Below are 16,686 nucleotides of genomic sequence, written 5' to 3' on the forward strand. Positions count from 1 at the left end.
AAAAAAAAAAGCTGCTAAGAGGCATGACCTCCCTGCTGATGGCTCACTTCAGTGGGATGAGCCGCAGGTAGGCAGAGGGTGCATGTTCTTTGAACAGGGCATTTCTTCTTCAATAGTGGTTAGAGAAAGAGGAGTGGAGGGTGGTCAAAATGCAAATTCTAATGCACATGTGAAAGAATATGATCTCAAAGTCCAGAATATGTACTCCAAAGCACACATCAAGTGCCAAAATGATGCTGAGAGCAAAACTGGAGGAGGAAGTTCCTCCTGGCCGAAGCATTTGTTCTACTGTGCTAGGCAGAGCTACTAGAAGGATTGGCAGGCCCCCACACTCCAGTCGTGGGCAAAGGCAGAGGACAGAGGTACTAAGTATTTTAAATGCCCTTATGACTCTGACATTCCAAGAGTGACTCTTTTTTTAAACAGGTAATTATACCTCTATAAAAAATTAAGCTAATAGTTCATTTCTGGGTGCTGAGTTTTTACCCCAGCTTCAATACCTGCCTCTGTCTGGGGCCTTTAATTTGCCCCCACCTGATTCCTCCTCCTACACCTCATCTCTGCAGACCTGAGCTAGGCCAGTAGTTTTCCAAGGTCAATCCCAAGAACTGGTATGCATTTATAACAACAAAGTTATCTCCAAAGCACACATCAAGTGCCAAGAAAAAGAAGGTCAACGTGGTGAGTATCCCAGTAAGGCAAGTATGTTAAATTTTTAAATTAGAGATTATCTCCTACCAGATGATGGCATTTATTTTTTAAAATGTGCTTCATTAGTCAAATAAAAATTTGCAGTCCTTCAAATTAAAAGGCTTTTGAGGGGGGGAATTGGGGTAAATGAGTCTGTGAAATTCCAAAGATTGTAAACCACCTTGAGAAGAAAGGACTCAGGCCTGGAGAGGTGGAGAGTGCCACGACAGGTCATTGGGAAGCTAAATAAAGATCTTCTGACTTGAAACCAGGGCTCGCTGTTCACTGACACCTCACCCTTAGCTTGTCACCACCAGATCCAATTCCCTTCGAATGGGCCCCCCAAGCTTACTCCACCAGAGCTCATCACTTTTGTCACTGAATGAACCAACGGCAGTGGGAGGCAGAGTGGCCCGAGGTTCCCAGCCCACGCCTTCCCAAGGGTCCATGACTAGAAGGAGTTTGATAACTCAGCTTTCCTCCTTCATAAAGGGTGGTTTGTCCAGAATGCTTTTAGTATGACAAAGGGGTATTTGAGCATGGTTTTCTGGCAAGTTGTGTATCCCTCTGGATATTTACAAGTCAAACGGAAGCCAGACAGGGCTCTGCCAATCCACAGCCAGTGGGCGGAAGGGCCATCACAGGCCAAATAAATGCCATGTGCAATCTGAGCGCTGACCGTCACTTGCTCCCTTCTTACCTGCGCATTCATTTGCAGCTCAGAGGCCTCAGTGGGCACACTGTGTATGTAACAAAGGTTACTATATACGTCTCTTTGCTGTGATATAGACGACTTTGAACCTACTGGGTATCCCTTTGCATTTATATTCTTAAAGCTGAAAATGGTCCCAGCATGTAGTGAAAGCAGAGGCAGTGAAGCAACTGGGCTGAATGAAGAACGCCAGGGCCCTGTCCAGAGAGGGAGGGGAGGGCATAATGCAGGCACACAGGTGGACTTCTGGGGCTGGCTACAAGTCCACACAGCCAGCAGGCACTGTGACCCTCTCCCAGCCAAGACCCACCCGAAGGATGCTTGCTGCACACCCACATGTGCCCCCCTCTCATCTCACCAGCCACTCACTCTTCCTTGGGGCAGGCTGATGGCTATGGGTGGCTTGGGGAGGAGGGCACTGTTCGCTCTCTGATTTAGAATAATTCACACTCCCAATACCTTGCTCCTGGGAGGTTATGCAATGTTTATCATCGTCACCTCCACTTGGCTTTGTTTAACCTCCACCTGTGTCTCTAGAGTATTCACAAAGCTTTTCCTACTAGCACTGTGAATGTTTACTGCTTTCATGCTTATTGGATGGAACGAGGTCAAAGTAGTCTATGGTACCCATCAAAGCACAAACCTAACAATGCGACAGACTGCCAAAGGCCAGGGTTGCCCTGTGAGGGGGCCAACCTGGCAGAGGTGAGCACCTCAGTTTTGGTCTGGACTGATGTTTCTAATGGTGAAGATCTGGCAGTGGAACCCTCTGTTGACATCTGGGATCAGAGTTGTAGAAGTGCCGAGAAGGACAAGGCCTGCCATCAGCCTGTCTTCTCTAAGATTGGCTGTGAGTCCTAAGAATCTTAGATGAGAGGTTGGGAACCAGGGGAAGAGGTAATGCAGAGGTACCCAGGCAAAGAATCTTTTATGAGCCAAGGCTAAGTCCAGAAGCACGTGGTGGAAACCAAAACTGGTCAGAGGGACTGACTAGATTCAAGACCCACCAATTAGAAGTTCAACCTGTTTCCCTTCCTTGGTATAAAGTGTTCAATCCTAAGTACAATCTCTTTTGCTTCTGTCATCACACTTGAGAAAAGCATATTGCTTCTCAAATTATCCTGATACAACTTGAAGTTTAATCCTCACTGGTGTCCTTGGATAGGAGCAGAGCACCACATGTGCACACCCCACAGCCTCATGTGCAGAGCTGACAGTGACACAGCAGGTATCACATCTTCCTTTCCTCTGCACGGGTCATGCTGGCCACTGTCCTGATCCCAAAGGTCATGTCTGAAGGTCACTGGTAAAGGGACACTGCCTGTCCGAGTAAGCTGGGGCTCTCAAATAAGCTTAGAGATGTGGCTTGCTCACACACAAGTTCAGCCAGGAGATCTTCTGGAACACTCCAAATGTCACTTACGGGGTTCTCTAAGGCAGGCAGGACACAGTATATGTTGTCCTATTAAACCCGAGAAACTGCTTAATGACCTGAAATGCTGCAAGACCTAGTAACTGGACTGGTATCTCCAAAAGGGGAAATTAAAAATATGAAGGTAAAAAAAAAAAAAAACAAACAGAAAAATCAACAGCCCAAAGCTTGGGGATCTAACTCTTCCCCTAAGATCTGTCCAAGAAACCCAAAGAAATGGTTTCTTATGGTAAAAGGCAGAAATTTCAAGTAAGTTAAAATTTTCATCACTTGTTTACAGACTTGGGGTCACATTGATAAAAACTTTGTGTCACTGGTCACTATTAAACTGCTTTAAACTATATACAGTCTTCAGCTTTACCACACAAATTTCTAACTTAGCATTGATTAAATTTCATGTTTGTTGTCCTTTTATTTAATGTCCATTTAAACACTGGGTATTAAGTCTTTGGAGAGTAACTAGTCTCAAATATAACACTGTTTGTATATGAAAATTAAATGCAAATTATTTTTTTTATAGGGCAAGGAGAAAGAGGATGAGTGTCTTCTCAAAGGTTGTGGCAACTTCCTTGGTCCATGCTTAGGTGAATAACTTAAATATATTTAATTTTTTGCATCTAAACTCACCAGCTGCCAAAAGCTCTGAAACCACTTTCATACTACGTTTTATAAAGAATCTCAGGAAACCAGATGAGCCATTCCAGGACTACAAGGCTGCACTCAACTGAGGGGACACTGTCCTTGGCTCAGCTGTTCCCAACTCACCACCTGGCTTTCTCAACTGTGGTGCTATTGACGCTGGCACTAGATTGGTCTTTGCTGTGGAGGTTGCCCTGTGCACTGTGGAACGTTTAACAGCATCCCTGGTCTCCACTCACTAGATGCCAGTAGCATGTCCACTCCCACCATATTGTAATAAGCATAAATGTCTCCAGACATTGCCAAATGTCCCCTGGGGAGAAGAATTGGTAACTGCTGATACAGACCAACTGCATACACAGGAAAATTTGGGCTCTATGGGTCAGGGGGAACTAGGTTCAAATCCAAATCTGCTATTTACCAGCCAGTTAACCTTTCCCAAGTCACTTGACTTTCTTTAGTCCCTGCCCCTTCCTTGTAAAATAAGACATTACACCTCCCTCACAGGGTTGATGATGATGAAAAATATATAAAATACACCAAGTGTCTAGTAGGTATCCAGTGACTATTAACTCCTTTTCTCCTCTCCTTTGCTCACTCCCATGGCTATGAGTTCACCACTGTAACCTCAGGATGACAGCAGAGGGAAATGAAGAGAGCGAGCATACGCTCTTCACTGCCCTGGAGGAATGATTCTAATACTAGGACATTATACACACAGCTATTTTACTTGGAAGAAACTATCACAAATTGTACCTCAAAAAAGAATCAAAAAGATTATAAAGGCATGTTCTACTATAAAAGATTTCAAGAAAGCACTCCTAGGCTTCCCAAACACTTTGTGATGATTCTATTCCATACCTGTATTTGTGTCAATGCCCGAGTGGGCCTCAATTTAAGAAAACTGTGGGTCCACTGAAAAAAATACAGGGGAAATCAGCTTCCTCAAGGGAACAGGGGATGGTGTCCATGTAAAGAGACCAAAGTGGGAAAAGTGTGATGAGATTTGAATAGAATGGAAAACAAGAGTGAAAACAAAGAAGTCAAGCAACTGAGGAGGAATGAGAGAGGCTTTTTTTGAAGTCAATTAATTGCAACTAGATGGCTTAGTTCCCAGGCTGCTTCACACCTGGAGGCCCGTTGCTATGTGCTTTAGTGGGAGAGGAACAGAAAATCTCTGTAGCATTGAAGTGTAACAAGAAATCCCACCATGCCATGGGAACTACAATATACTGCATAATAAAAGTAAATGTTATGGCACTTGACTTCACGGCCTATAATCTCCCATTCAATCGGAACAGAGATTCTTCCATCAGCAAGAGAAAACTGGACAATTTAATTTTCCTTTCTATTCATGCACAGGCCTGTTTGGAGCTCATCCATGTATTCCTATTATGTTACTTGAAATATGGCCACACAGTTTGATACAAACAATATCTCAAACTGACATCAACAAGTCAGCTTTGGACCAACTGACTTCATTCTCAATTATCTTGGGCAGACAGATGCTGGTAGCTGCCCACATGAGATCTGAAAAAGCCACGTTCTCTAATTTAATATTATAATAATTTAAAATTATAGCTTTATTAAGAGGAAACACAGATTTATTTATAGCTACCAACAATGATTTCTAATTGGTTTTAAGGCTGTATTCTGTGATTTCACTGTGTCCCACATTTGGACAGCTTCAATTGTCTGAATCACTAACAAAACATTCTGGTACAGATAATTTCCTTCTTGATTCAAAGCAATGAACTGATGCTACAAAAGCAGATATACAAAAGCAGCCCGGAAGAGAGCCAGCTCCTTGGCAATGTCCTAATCTTGACAGACCCACCTGCAAAGAATGTTTCTGGATTTGGACCTAAGACACTGCTTAAAGTCCTCTCCTTCACTGGCCCTGGTGATGCTGTAAGAGCCCACTTTTCCCTTAGGTGTGGGCTTTGCACTAGTTTAGTCCTCAGTTCTAGGTCCTTCTTTGTCTTTTCGCATGGTAAGGATTTTACTTATTTTCCTGACTATCACTTTTAAGCAAACAACATGAAAAATAAGCATCTCTGCCTTTTGACAGCTCATCAAGTGATTTTACATAATTCTGGAAGACAAGGTGGAGAAGCTGAGAAAAACAGTAGTAGTCTTTACAGAGAAAGCAAGTTGAATCTCAGAGAGTTGGTGTAAATTACAGAAGGTCACCGAGCCAGGAAGCAGCACAGTCAACAGCACTCAAACCCAGGTCCGCAGGTGCCAAGCCTTGCCTTCTCGTCTCCTGGAAGGTTCTAATCTCCACTGAAATCCCTGTCCACTTCTCTGGCCTCAACCTCCACCTTCAGTCCACATGGAGCACTGATGCGGGATGTCTGACCACATCTCAGTGTCAACATGCCTAAATTCATCACGTTTACCTCACACCAGTTTCTCCTCCAGATATGTTTGTTCCAATCCAATTCACTTCCCTGCCTCAGTCAGTCTCCCAACCCTAAAAAACCTCAGAGCTAACAAATAAGTCCCTCCTCCTCCCCACTCCCAAATTGATCTGCTCCAGAGGACCAGTGATCATTCTCTCTCACTGCTGCTCCACAGCTACCCCCCTTCTTTCCAATCCTCCTGTGAGCAGTTCGCCTCTGGCTCTCTCTCACTACCTCTCAGGTAAACTATCAACAAATCTGACTCCCAGACACCCACCTACCCTTCATTTGATGGGTTCCACAAAGCTCCGTAAGTTACTATCTGATTTTTAGACTTGATCATGTCACTTCAGTGTCAACCATCCATGGCTCCCACTGCCTGTAGAAAAATGACAAATCCATCCCTCCCAAATTCAGAGTAGCCCTGACTTCCATTTCTGGGTCAGCACCTTGCTTTGCGCCAGGCTGACTGATGCCCAGGATCAGCACTCCCCATGTGACTTTCCTGCCCGCCTCTACCTTGACCGAAGAAAATCTAACTTCCAGATCCAGGTCAGTCTGTCCCACTTTGTAGAGCCTGCCCTGACATCCTGGACACCACGGAGCAGCCCAAACTCTGATCAGTATTACTTTCTACCACTCAGTTAGCATAGTCAGTGTGACACTTCCCATTTGCTGTCTTGGGGGCCACAACAGACCCAAAGTCCCTGGAAAGTGGGGCCTGTGTACAAGGGCCCTGGCATCTATTGAACCTTGCACTTGAAGAGTAGGTATTCAAGTATTTAGTGGTTGTTGACAAGGCTGCCAATCATTATTTCTGGCAATGCAAATAATATATACATTAAATTATTAGCTTGAGGAATTAGTCTTCCGGGATTAATATCTTCTTGGCAAAATGAGAGTGAACCAAACCTCAGCATCTCTTTCTGGGCTCCCTGATCCATACACAGTATGAAAAGTTTCCATAGGCTAAGCTGCCTCCATCAATGCCCCAGTATTTTCAAACTAGATCATCAAACTGAAAATCCTAGGATTCTTATTTTTGTGACAGCCACCTTAGCCATCTCCAGACCCAAAGGAAACAAGACTCAGGGGCCAATGCCCTTCACAGCAGGGCACAGCCCTGTGCATCCTGGACGTGGGTGACGCCTCCTTTCCTGGGGGCGCCCCACAGGACCCTCACTGCCACTTTGCCAATGGGCCAGCTGGCCTTAGCACAGGGCCCAAAGGCTGAACGATAGCAGTGAAGCCAGAACTTAATCATGCTCATTCTGATGATTCCTTCTCGTTCACAGCCAATAGCTGCTCTGCTCTTTTCTGCCCTTTAACCAGGTCCAAAGCTGCAGCAGGCCAGCGTTGCTATTATTGTTGCATCAGCCCAAGCTGTCAGAAGCTCCTGGTCACACTTCCTGACCAGGCTTCTCAAAGGCTAAGAGAGGATGTAAAAGAGTTTCTGAAACCAGGGCAAGTACTTGTGGTGTTTATGGTCACAACAACATATTGTACTCCCAGGCTGTCATAAGACCGGACCAGACTGAAGGTCAGCAGTTGCAAAGATGCAGTTCAATTAGTAAGTTCAGAATAAAACAGCACCCCAAAAAGAGTAACCCCAGGTGATGAGATTGCTCATGACAGGCGCCCCAGTACCTCTTACAAGGCCTGCTGTCAGCCGTTTGTTTCTAAATTGAGCAGCCGATGCAAATCATGCTAGAACCTTCCACCTCAAATCAATCCCTGATAGTGGCTGCCAGAGCTTAGGGAAGGGAAGAGGAGTGGAAGGTATGCTTAGTATTAATAGTTATAAAAAGGCCACACGAGGGATCCTAGAGGTGATAGAAATGTTCTGCATCTTGACTCTGGTGGTGGATATATAAACTTACACATGTGACCTAAGTGCAGAGAACTAAACACATACAAGCACTGCTATAACTGAAGAGTCCAGTGGGCTGTGTTAATGTCAATATCCTGCTGTAACTATGCACTCTAGTTTCATAAGATGTTACCACTGGAAGACACTGGGCAAAGGGTATGTGGATCTCTCTTCACTGTTTCTTACAATTGTGTGTGAACCTCTATTTCAAAATAAAAAATTTCACTTATAAAAGGCTAATTCCAAAATGTATACTTCTGGCCATGATGGGTACAAATAAAGATGTAAAGATGAAAGAAATGTAGTCCCTGAACCCAGACTTCTTCAAAGGGCTATCACCCAAACAGTGGCCTCAACCAGCATGCACTTGACCACACTCCACCCATGCACAACCCGCCCCCACCCCCCAAAGCCCTCGGACTTGTTTACCCACAGGCTCCAGCTACCTTCCCATTTGTCACATGATGGGATCTTGACCTTGGGAAAACTCATGTTCCAAACTAAGTGGCAATTACTGTACCAAAGCTCATTTTTAACTCAAAGTCAAAACACTTAGTGCTGTGTCTACAGTGAATTCTGCCACATGGCATGTCCACCCATCCACCTTTTTACACTAAATACATAAATTGCTGGAAAATATGAATATAAATGCTAATGCCCACTTCTCCAAAAGGTTTATTCATCATTTCTTTTCATTAGACCTCGCAAGGAATTTCTCCTAAGGTCGGGAAGAGTAAAAATCCCAGGCATTCTGTTTTAATGTGAAAACCATCCTCATGTCCCTTCTTTATAAAACTGCAACATCAAAACTGACCGAGGGCTGTAAGCTTCACATTTAAATGGTTGTGTTAGTTGACATCAGGCCTCTGGAAGGGGCAAACCACACTCTGCAGTTCCTTTCAAGTTTTGCAAAGAGAATGGAGAATGCTCTCCTTACTCACCAATGTCATTGCTGCGGTCTGAGAGGTCCTTGTCCAGCATGCCAGGTATCGAGCTGCCCACCAAGTCGATCTTGGCACCGTCACCCCTACATTAAAGACACAAGTCTTTTAATAACTGGCATGTGTCTTCATCATTTTGTCAGCTTTCTTGCACACAATTTAAGGGGTATGTGGCGCCTGGGGTGGGTCGCACTGTTTACTGTAAGGGGGCCAGTGGGAGCTGACAAGCTGTCCAACCACGTGGGACTTGGTGCAAAACAGCCGATACACTGAAAGCCCTCCTCTCCGGCACACATCTTCAAAGATGGCTATTTTAATAACAAGTGTTCAGCAAGGCACCTTCAGCCACAAATCCTGCTGCTGGCCCACAGGGAGCGACGTAGCGCCTGCTCCCTCCCCATGGCCAAATAAGCACCAGTGAACGATAACCAGGAGCTTCCCTTTTAAGGAGCCAGGAATTTAGCCAGTGCTGCTTGTCAAAGGTCGGCTACTTTTAACCTTGAGAAAAAGGGTTTCTGGCCTGGAGCTGAGGCATCAGCCAGGCTGTTGACAGGCACAAGGTGTCAAGTTGAGATCTGGCAGCCTGAAGGCTGGTGCTGGGGTGGGGACCCGTAAAATGAGACAGCTGTTGGGTGGGTGCCCCCAGGCCCGTCGGGACACGAGAGACTTCCCTCTGTATGTGGGCTAGGAGCAGCCCATTAGGAGGATGGGGACAGGCCTCCAAGATGATGAGAGGAACAGGCCACTCATGCACGGGCAAAAGATTCCTCCAAGTCCCCCCAAAATGGGCAGTTCTGGGGACCCTTTCAGGGAGATGAGCCATGAACTAGATTATCCAAGGTCTGTGATGGCAAGTGAAACAGGCAGATCTTTGCTCTTAAAGCAAGAGACTTTTGTCACAGCCCCCGTGGTCACTATGCAGCCAAACTACACAAGTAACAGATTCACTCCAGGAGCATTTGTCAAATACCCACAACACTGATGGCTATTGAGTAATAGGTACTTGGTAATCAGAGGGCCAAGCCAGGAGGTACCCACTCTAGGGGGTGTCTCATGGTCTAAATGGGGGAAAGAGACAGACAGAGAGCCCCGAGCACACATGGCATAGGCTGAGTAAGATACAGGGGCATCTCAGTCTTTGGGGAATCAAGAACCGGGTCAGGATAGATACCTGTAGGCAGGCCACAGGCACACAGAGAAGGTGGCCTTATAGTTGGGCTTTAGTGGAAAAGGGAGAAAGGACGTGATAGAGCAAGGGCCCAAGGCATCTGGGAGGGCCCAGAGTAGCCAGGGAGCCTCAGGAGGTCCCCAGAGAGCAGTGAAAGGACAAAGGCTGGCAAAGGTCAGATGGTGTTGGGCTGAGTTCCACAGGGTTCAGTGTGTCCTGGAGGCAATGGGGACAGAAGAAGGCTGAAGCTGGCGACCCATGAACCTGGAGGTAAGAGGCAGCCTTCTGGGTTCCTTACTCAAGAAGAGGTGATGGGGATGGCATTCAGCAAGACACGCATATCCTTCTGACAGTGGAGAAGGCCCAGGAGAAAGAGGTCAGCTTCCCTCAGCTCCCAGATGAACCAGACTGACTCTCAACCTCAAGCGCCCTTGCCAGATGAGCAGATGTGAGAACTCCAGGGGACCAGGGCTGGGCTAGGTGGCTTGGTCCCCACCAAGAGGAAAGACAACTTGCGGACTGTGTGAGAGCAGCAGGACACTGCCTCGCCTCAACCCCAGGCTGGGGGGCCCTGGGCCGAGCTGCCACAGGTAACCCCCCGGTCCCCGGCTCCTGAAGCCCAGGCCCCACAAGCACACTCGTCTGGACAAACGCGGAGCCCACTGGAGTGGCAGGATTGAGGACATTTATTTCCAAACACTTTACTGGCAGGGCTCCTGCATTTGCTAATTTGAATGTGACCTTCTGAACGAAATGCTTTAGAAATGCATTTCTTACTCTTAGTAAGAAAGCACTTTCATTTTTAAAAATTCTTGAATGTTCTTAATCTTATTAATTGGTAGCTATGGAGCTGGAATGATTTGGGGCTGTCATCTTCCCGATTCATGGACTACACTCAAGTCATGCTCACAGCCAGCTAACTGTCCTTTGGGAACAGACCAAGGACTAAAACTTAACGAGAGCACATGTTCTGTCCAGGGAGAGATGTCACTCAGGCAAGGAAGGTCCAGTTAATTCCACTAGCCTTTTTTTCTTTTGGCCAAAGGGGAAGATGATTGGAGGTGACACTGCAGAGACCATCAGGGCAGAGGTGGGGGTGTTGGAGGTGCAGGTGGTGAGAGGAACTATGCACATCAGTGAACCACGCGTATCTCAGAACAACTCAGCTGCTTCTGAACACGTGGCTTATTCGTGCATTTTGGGAACTGTGAATCTTGTAGCTACCATTTCCCTCTTTGGTTTGACACATGGAAGCTTCCAGTTCAACGTGAGCCTCTCTCTCTCGAGGGGCCCTAGAGCACTCTATGTGCATTGCTGTGCTCATCTGATCTTGGGCTGTATTACTTATCTGCCCTCATTTCCACTTTATTGTCACCCTTTTAACTATTTTATTCTTTTATATACATTTTCAAAAGTTACCTCCAAGCCTTTGGGGACCAGGGCAGGGTAAAAAGAAGTAATTTTTCAGAATGGGATATATATTCATAGCATTTGAAACATTCATCTGGGGGTCTATGCTAAAGAGATAGTCTGAAATACCCAAATGGGTTTTTTGGATCAAGATGTTTCTCATAGCATTATCTGTAATATAGAAAAACTGAAAAGAACTGGAATTTTTCATAAATAGGGGAACAGTTGAAAAACTATATTTGATGGACTTTGATATAACCATTAAAATGATATGCATAAACAGTTCATGGCAACAGGGACAAATGCTTATGTTACAATGTCAACTAAAAAGCACAAGTTAAAATTGACATACACCTTACTTCATAGGCACCCACATGCCCTTCTGATATATTAGGAAGAGGGATTTTTTTTAAGGCGAGAAGAACATGTATTTACAGTGGCTATTCCTGGCGAGTCTGATGGGTGATTTCTAGCACCAGCCCAGCACCTGGTATATGGCAGGAGCTCAAAGATACTTGTGGAATGAATGAACATTTGCCTTTTTTTTTCCTGAAATGGGAATGCATTATGTATTTATAAGAATCACACTTTTCCCCAAAAGACACAAAGTTGTACGACATTCAGTATGATCACACCTATGTAAAAGCGATGGAAAACAAACCGAGTCATACATACGAAAAAGATGGGCAAGAAACAGTTTGAAATGTTAATAGCAGTTGTCTCTAGGATAAGCCTATAGGTGAATTTTTCCTTCCTTTGAAAGTTCACTCTTTTTTTTTTAAAGTTCACATTCAATAAAAGAGATGCGTACAATTTAGGCAGCTTCTGTTTGCTCCCATTTCTCCCCAATAGTATCATCCAGGTAAAAGACAAGACTGCTTGGCCCCTGCCTACAAACTCTCCTTTAAGGATCTCCCTGATCCAGTGACCTCTGTGATCCCCTGTGACCACACCTGGAACTCACCTGGGAACCAGTTGTGGTGGGGGTGGGTGCATAGTGGAGTTACAAAGCCTACACTGACAGGGCCAGGTTATGAGAAGCGCCCGCCTAAAGAAATAGATAGGAAACAGCACCCGTGAGTTACCCCTCCCCAGATTCTAAAGTGCCCACCATATTCTGACAGGAAGGAGACTGGGACACCCCCATCTCTAAATGAGCTCTGATCCCTCATGCCAAGAGCAGACACAGGCTTTCAGCTGAAATTATCTTCTACACAGGGCCAGAAGCAAGCCTATTTTGAAAACACAGTAGGTGTAGTTTAAAAAAGGTTCTGATCCTTCCAAGTAGGGAAGCTGCAGCTGGTGTTTTGACAGTGTTCAGACTGTGGGTGTGGAAGCGTTTTACAATGTCTATTTGTAAATGCCTTTCACTGTATTTATAGATGCTTACAACAAAGCTAATGAATTTCACTTCTGAAAAATAGCAGAATTTCTGAAATTCTCCAAAGCACATGTTTGGAGCAGCTGACACCCAATGAGGCTGCAGCCCTCCAGGGTCCCTGTTCTCCTACAGTCTACCCAACACATGGGTACCATTTTGGCAAAAAGGAAGTTACTAAATTCAACAAAAGAGGAAAGAGCTCATCCTTTTGTAGTTTACTAGCTCCCATGAGGATTTTTTTTTATGGTGAGTTTCTATGCCCATGGCTATTAAATAAAAGGAGAAAATAGAAGAAAGCAGGCATATCCCCACATAGCCAATGATGTCAGAATGTGACCCTCATTCAACTCTGATTTTTAAACTAAATGTTATTTTTCTTGTATTTCTTTAGCAGATTTGATTATGGATACTTAAAACACGTGACTTGGGTAGGCAACTAGCAACCAAGAGTCTCCATGCTTTGCTGGCCAGGAACCTGAAATGGCAGGGAATGGGCTGACCAGCCCAAGGACATCCAGCAGGAGTAAGTGGAACCCACAATCCTGGAGAACTGACAGCAGTACCACACTTGACTGACTGCCTACCATGAACCAGGCATGAAGATGAGATCCTTCCATGTGAGATTCAACCACCCCAGCTGTCCCTTGAAGAATCTCCTCTGTGTGGCAGACAGAGAGCTGCACCACCCAGAGCCCCCTTCTGTGAAGTGGGTTGCCCCCACTGCTAGGAGAGGTGCCAGCCCCTCCAGGGACCACCTCAGCTGCAGGGAGCCCCCTTCGGCCTCTCCAGGGCAGCCCACGCCTCACGGTATAAAAGCCTCAGCCATTTCAGAGGGGGTTTTGGGGGAGAATGGATACATGTATACATATGGCTGAGTCCCTTTGCTTTTCACCTGAAACTATCACAACATTGTTAATTGGCTAGACCCTAATACAAAATGCTTCTGGTGTTAAAAAAAATTAATAAAAAAGTCTTAGTCATTTCAGCTGAACATCGGACAAGTCGGAGGGCTCATTTTAGTCCCAAAACTCCATGGACTTGGCCGAAGCTTTGGTAAGGCAGCATCATAACTTTTCTCCCTCTGCCCAACATGGCTTCCTTCTCTCTCCCGACAGGCACTGACCCCTACATGTATCTTGCGTTCTAAACACTGCCACAGAGGCTGCTTTCCGGAGAAGCCCACCTGGGCAGCACTTCTTTTCATTATATAGAGCAGGAAACAGGCTCAGTGAGAGGAAGTCACTTGCTGACAAAAGGTTATAAAACTAGTAGAGTGGTGGCATCTGGATTTGAACCTACTAACTCTGACTCTGGAGCCCAAGCTCTTGACCACTTCTCAGAGCTGCTTCACTCAGCCTGCTGGTCCTGGAGACCATGCAGCAGGGTGGAGGCCTGGTTGCCTGTGTCACTGCAGCTCACTGCCAGCTGGGGACATCGCCTTTGCTTCCCGAGTTAAAAAGTGCTAATAATAAACAAAAATCACATGCCCGAACCCAGAGGGGCCTCCTCTTCCCCCTCAGATCTGAGACGTGAGATGGGGCACATGAACAGTTGAAAATGTGGAAGACGCGCCATGCGCATCCCCTGAGAACATGAGCTCAGCCAGTGACCTGGCCCAATTTAGCCCAAGTTGGGACAGTTAAGCCAAGACATGTGGCCTGGGAAAGATGCTGAAGTGCACAGGAGGCCGAGGCAAGCAAACAAGTACGATAAATAAATGAATGAACAGCAGCACTAACAGCAGCAGCTAAAATCCACCCAAAAGACCCCACAACTCTTCTAGAGGGGAGTGGGGGTGAAGGGAAACAGTGAGTCTACTTATTCCTACCAAGCGAAAGACTCCAAGTCCAGATGATGAATCTTTTTGTCAGTCTCACCTCTGGACCCTCAGCAGGATCTATTACTATCATGTAAATGCTTGAGTTTTAACTGTCTAAAAATTGTTACAGGGGGTAAAAAAAAAAAAAAAAAAAAAGGCTGGGGAAGAAAGGAAAGAAAAAAGAAGCAGAAAATCCTCATCCCCTGTTCTCAGAAAATCAATGAGGGGCACCCCTTCAATCTTTGATTTTTTCCCCCAGCTTTCATCCTGCCTAGGTTATTGTTCAGTTGCTAAGTCATGTTCGACTCTTTGCGACCCCATGGACTGCAGCATGCCAGGCCTCCCTGTCCTTCACTGTCTCTCGGAGTTTGCTCAAACTCATGTCCACTGAGTCAGTGATGGATCCTGCCTGGGAGTCTAGCCACTTACAGGGATGATGACAGATGGCAGATGGGAAGTTGCTAGAGAAACGACTGCAGATTCTCTCTCTTCTCTCTTGCTCCAACCCCGCAACCTTGTTTTATCAGCCCCTTCTGATGCAAAATCACCCTATCTTATTGCTCACCTCCTTTGACTTGGTCCAACCATGCACTGAGGATGCAAGGTCAGAGGAAGTGAATGCTCTCCCCTGCTTTCCAGGCTGCCTGCTCATAACATCTCAGACTTAGTCTCTGATTATGAAAACTGGGTAGAGACCACCCAGCTCAATCCCTCATTTTCTTACAGACAAGGGAGCTGTGCTCTAAGGCCAGGAGCTATGAGCCTGAGATCATGCAGTTAATTGGTGGCCACATTGAAACTAGATAGAAGCTTTCTGACACCCAGCCCTATCTTTACCCACCACCCTTGGGGCAGTAATAATCAAAATGCACATGTTTGATGCTTCTAGAGCTATTTCTCTCACAAAAAAAGCAGTGATAATGGCCCTTCCTGGGCCATTCCTGCCTGGGGAGGTTGAATCTTTCCTTCAGAAAAGGACACAATGGTGGCAGCAGCGAGGCCAGGGGTGCAAGAAGCGGGGACCAGAGTGGTTTTCCTGGCAGCTCTCCCCTTGCACCATGTCTCTGTTTGGGTGAGCACAGAGAGGCTCGGCTATTTATAGTTGGTGAAGACACTTTGGAAGATGATGGGACACTGCCTGCTCAATTCTCCTCCACATTTCTGTTCTCTGTGCTGACTCTGCAAGTGTGTGTGGAAACAGGCCTCCGTCTAGAGTCCATCCAGGGCATGATGAGCCCCATAGCCCCTGAGGCCAAAAAACAATGACACCCACAACCCTCATCTGCAGACCCACAGCCAGGTATCTCAGAGGGGCAAGGGGCTTTTCAGATGTCTGGAAGAGGGGGTTCTCATCATCAAGCAACTCTGAGAAGAGTCTGGGGGTGGGTGTCACCAGGAGGAAGAGTGTTCAAAGAAACAGCCCATGGGAAAAGCATTACATGAACCACATAGTACTGTGCCCATGCAGGGTGCCACTATCTGCTACTGATTCCTTGCCTGCCTCTGGCCATCACTGGCAGGAAAATCAATGTGGCTCAGTCTGGGCTAAGGCTAAACCATCACTACTGCTGGATCTCGCTGCAGGGAATAAAATTCATTCTTTGTGAGGGTAGAAAGATGTATGGAGAGAGTTATACATACAAATGAAATGAGGCCAGCAAATACTGCACAGACATTTCTACATGATGACCAGGTGTTTCTCCAGTGTCCTGTAGGATTCTTGTGCTCCATACATCACCCGCCCTCCCTTGGGCCCCAGCCTTCCCTCTGCTTCCACTCCCTGGAGACCCCTTGTTGTGCAGTCTTGAGGGTGTCCCTATTTCCCCATTCCCTCAGGGCTACCAAGCCTGATCTGCTTATCACCATATGGCAACCCCTCTCTGAATAAGGTCACCCACTGAGCTCTCTGAGTGAGGAAAAAAGACAGACTGAGGGCCTCACAAGTACCAGCTGAGGAGCTAGGTGCCCTGGGAGTGGTGGTGGAAATGGAGACTCAGGAGGTGGCTACTGTGCCCAAAGTCACAGGGTAAAGAAGCAGAGGGGTGGGCTTCTGACCCTGGGGGCCTGGCTCCAAAGCCTAGTAAGCAGTGGGTGAGCAGGAAGAAGGTCTGGCCTGGTCACCAGAGTTAACTACCACCCCGAAGAAGACCTGGTCAAGGGGAGGCACTTGATACATTTCTGAAATGAATAATGACACACACATTCCTCTCTTATCACTG

General features: G+C 46.3%; 1 protein-coding gene across 7 annotated transcripts in view; it reads right to left on the reverse strand.

Annotated features, from left to right (window-relative positions):
* SH3KBP1 (SH3 domain containing kinase binding protein 1) overlaps positions 1–16,686 on the reverse strand; it is a 341,920-nt gene that overhangs the window by 24,171 nt on the left and 301,063 nt on the right. For all 7 annotated transcript variants that reach the window (XM_070462384.1, XM_020914380.2, XM_020914383.2 and 4 more), the window contains one exon: positions 8,690–8,775. In XM_070462384.1, the coding sequence (XP_070318485.1) occupies positions 8,690–8,775 (86 nt within the window). The remainder of the gene's footprint in view (positions 1–8,689; positions 8,776–16,686) is intronic.

This window comes from Odocoileus virginianus, unplaced genomic scaffold, assembly GCF_023699985.2.
Source record: "Odocoileus virginianus isolate 20LAN1187 ecotype Illinois unplaced genomic scaffold, Ovbor_1.2 Unplaced_Scaffold_4, whole genome shotgun sequence".
NCBI lineage: Eukaryota > Metazoa > Chordata > Mammalia > Artiodactyla > Cervidae > Odocoileus > Odocoileus virginianus.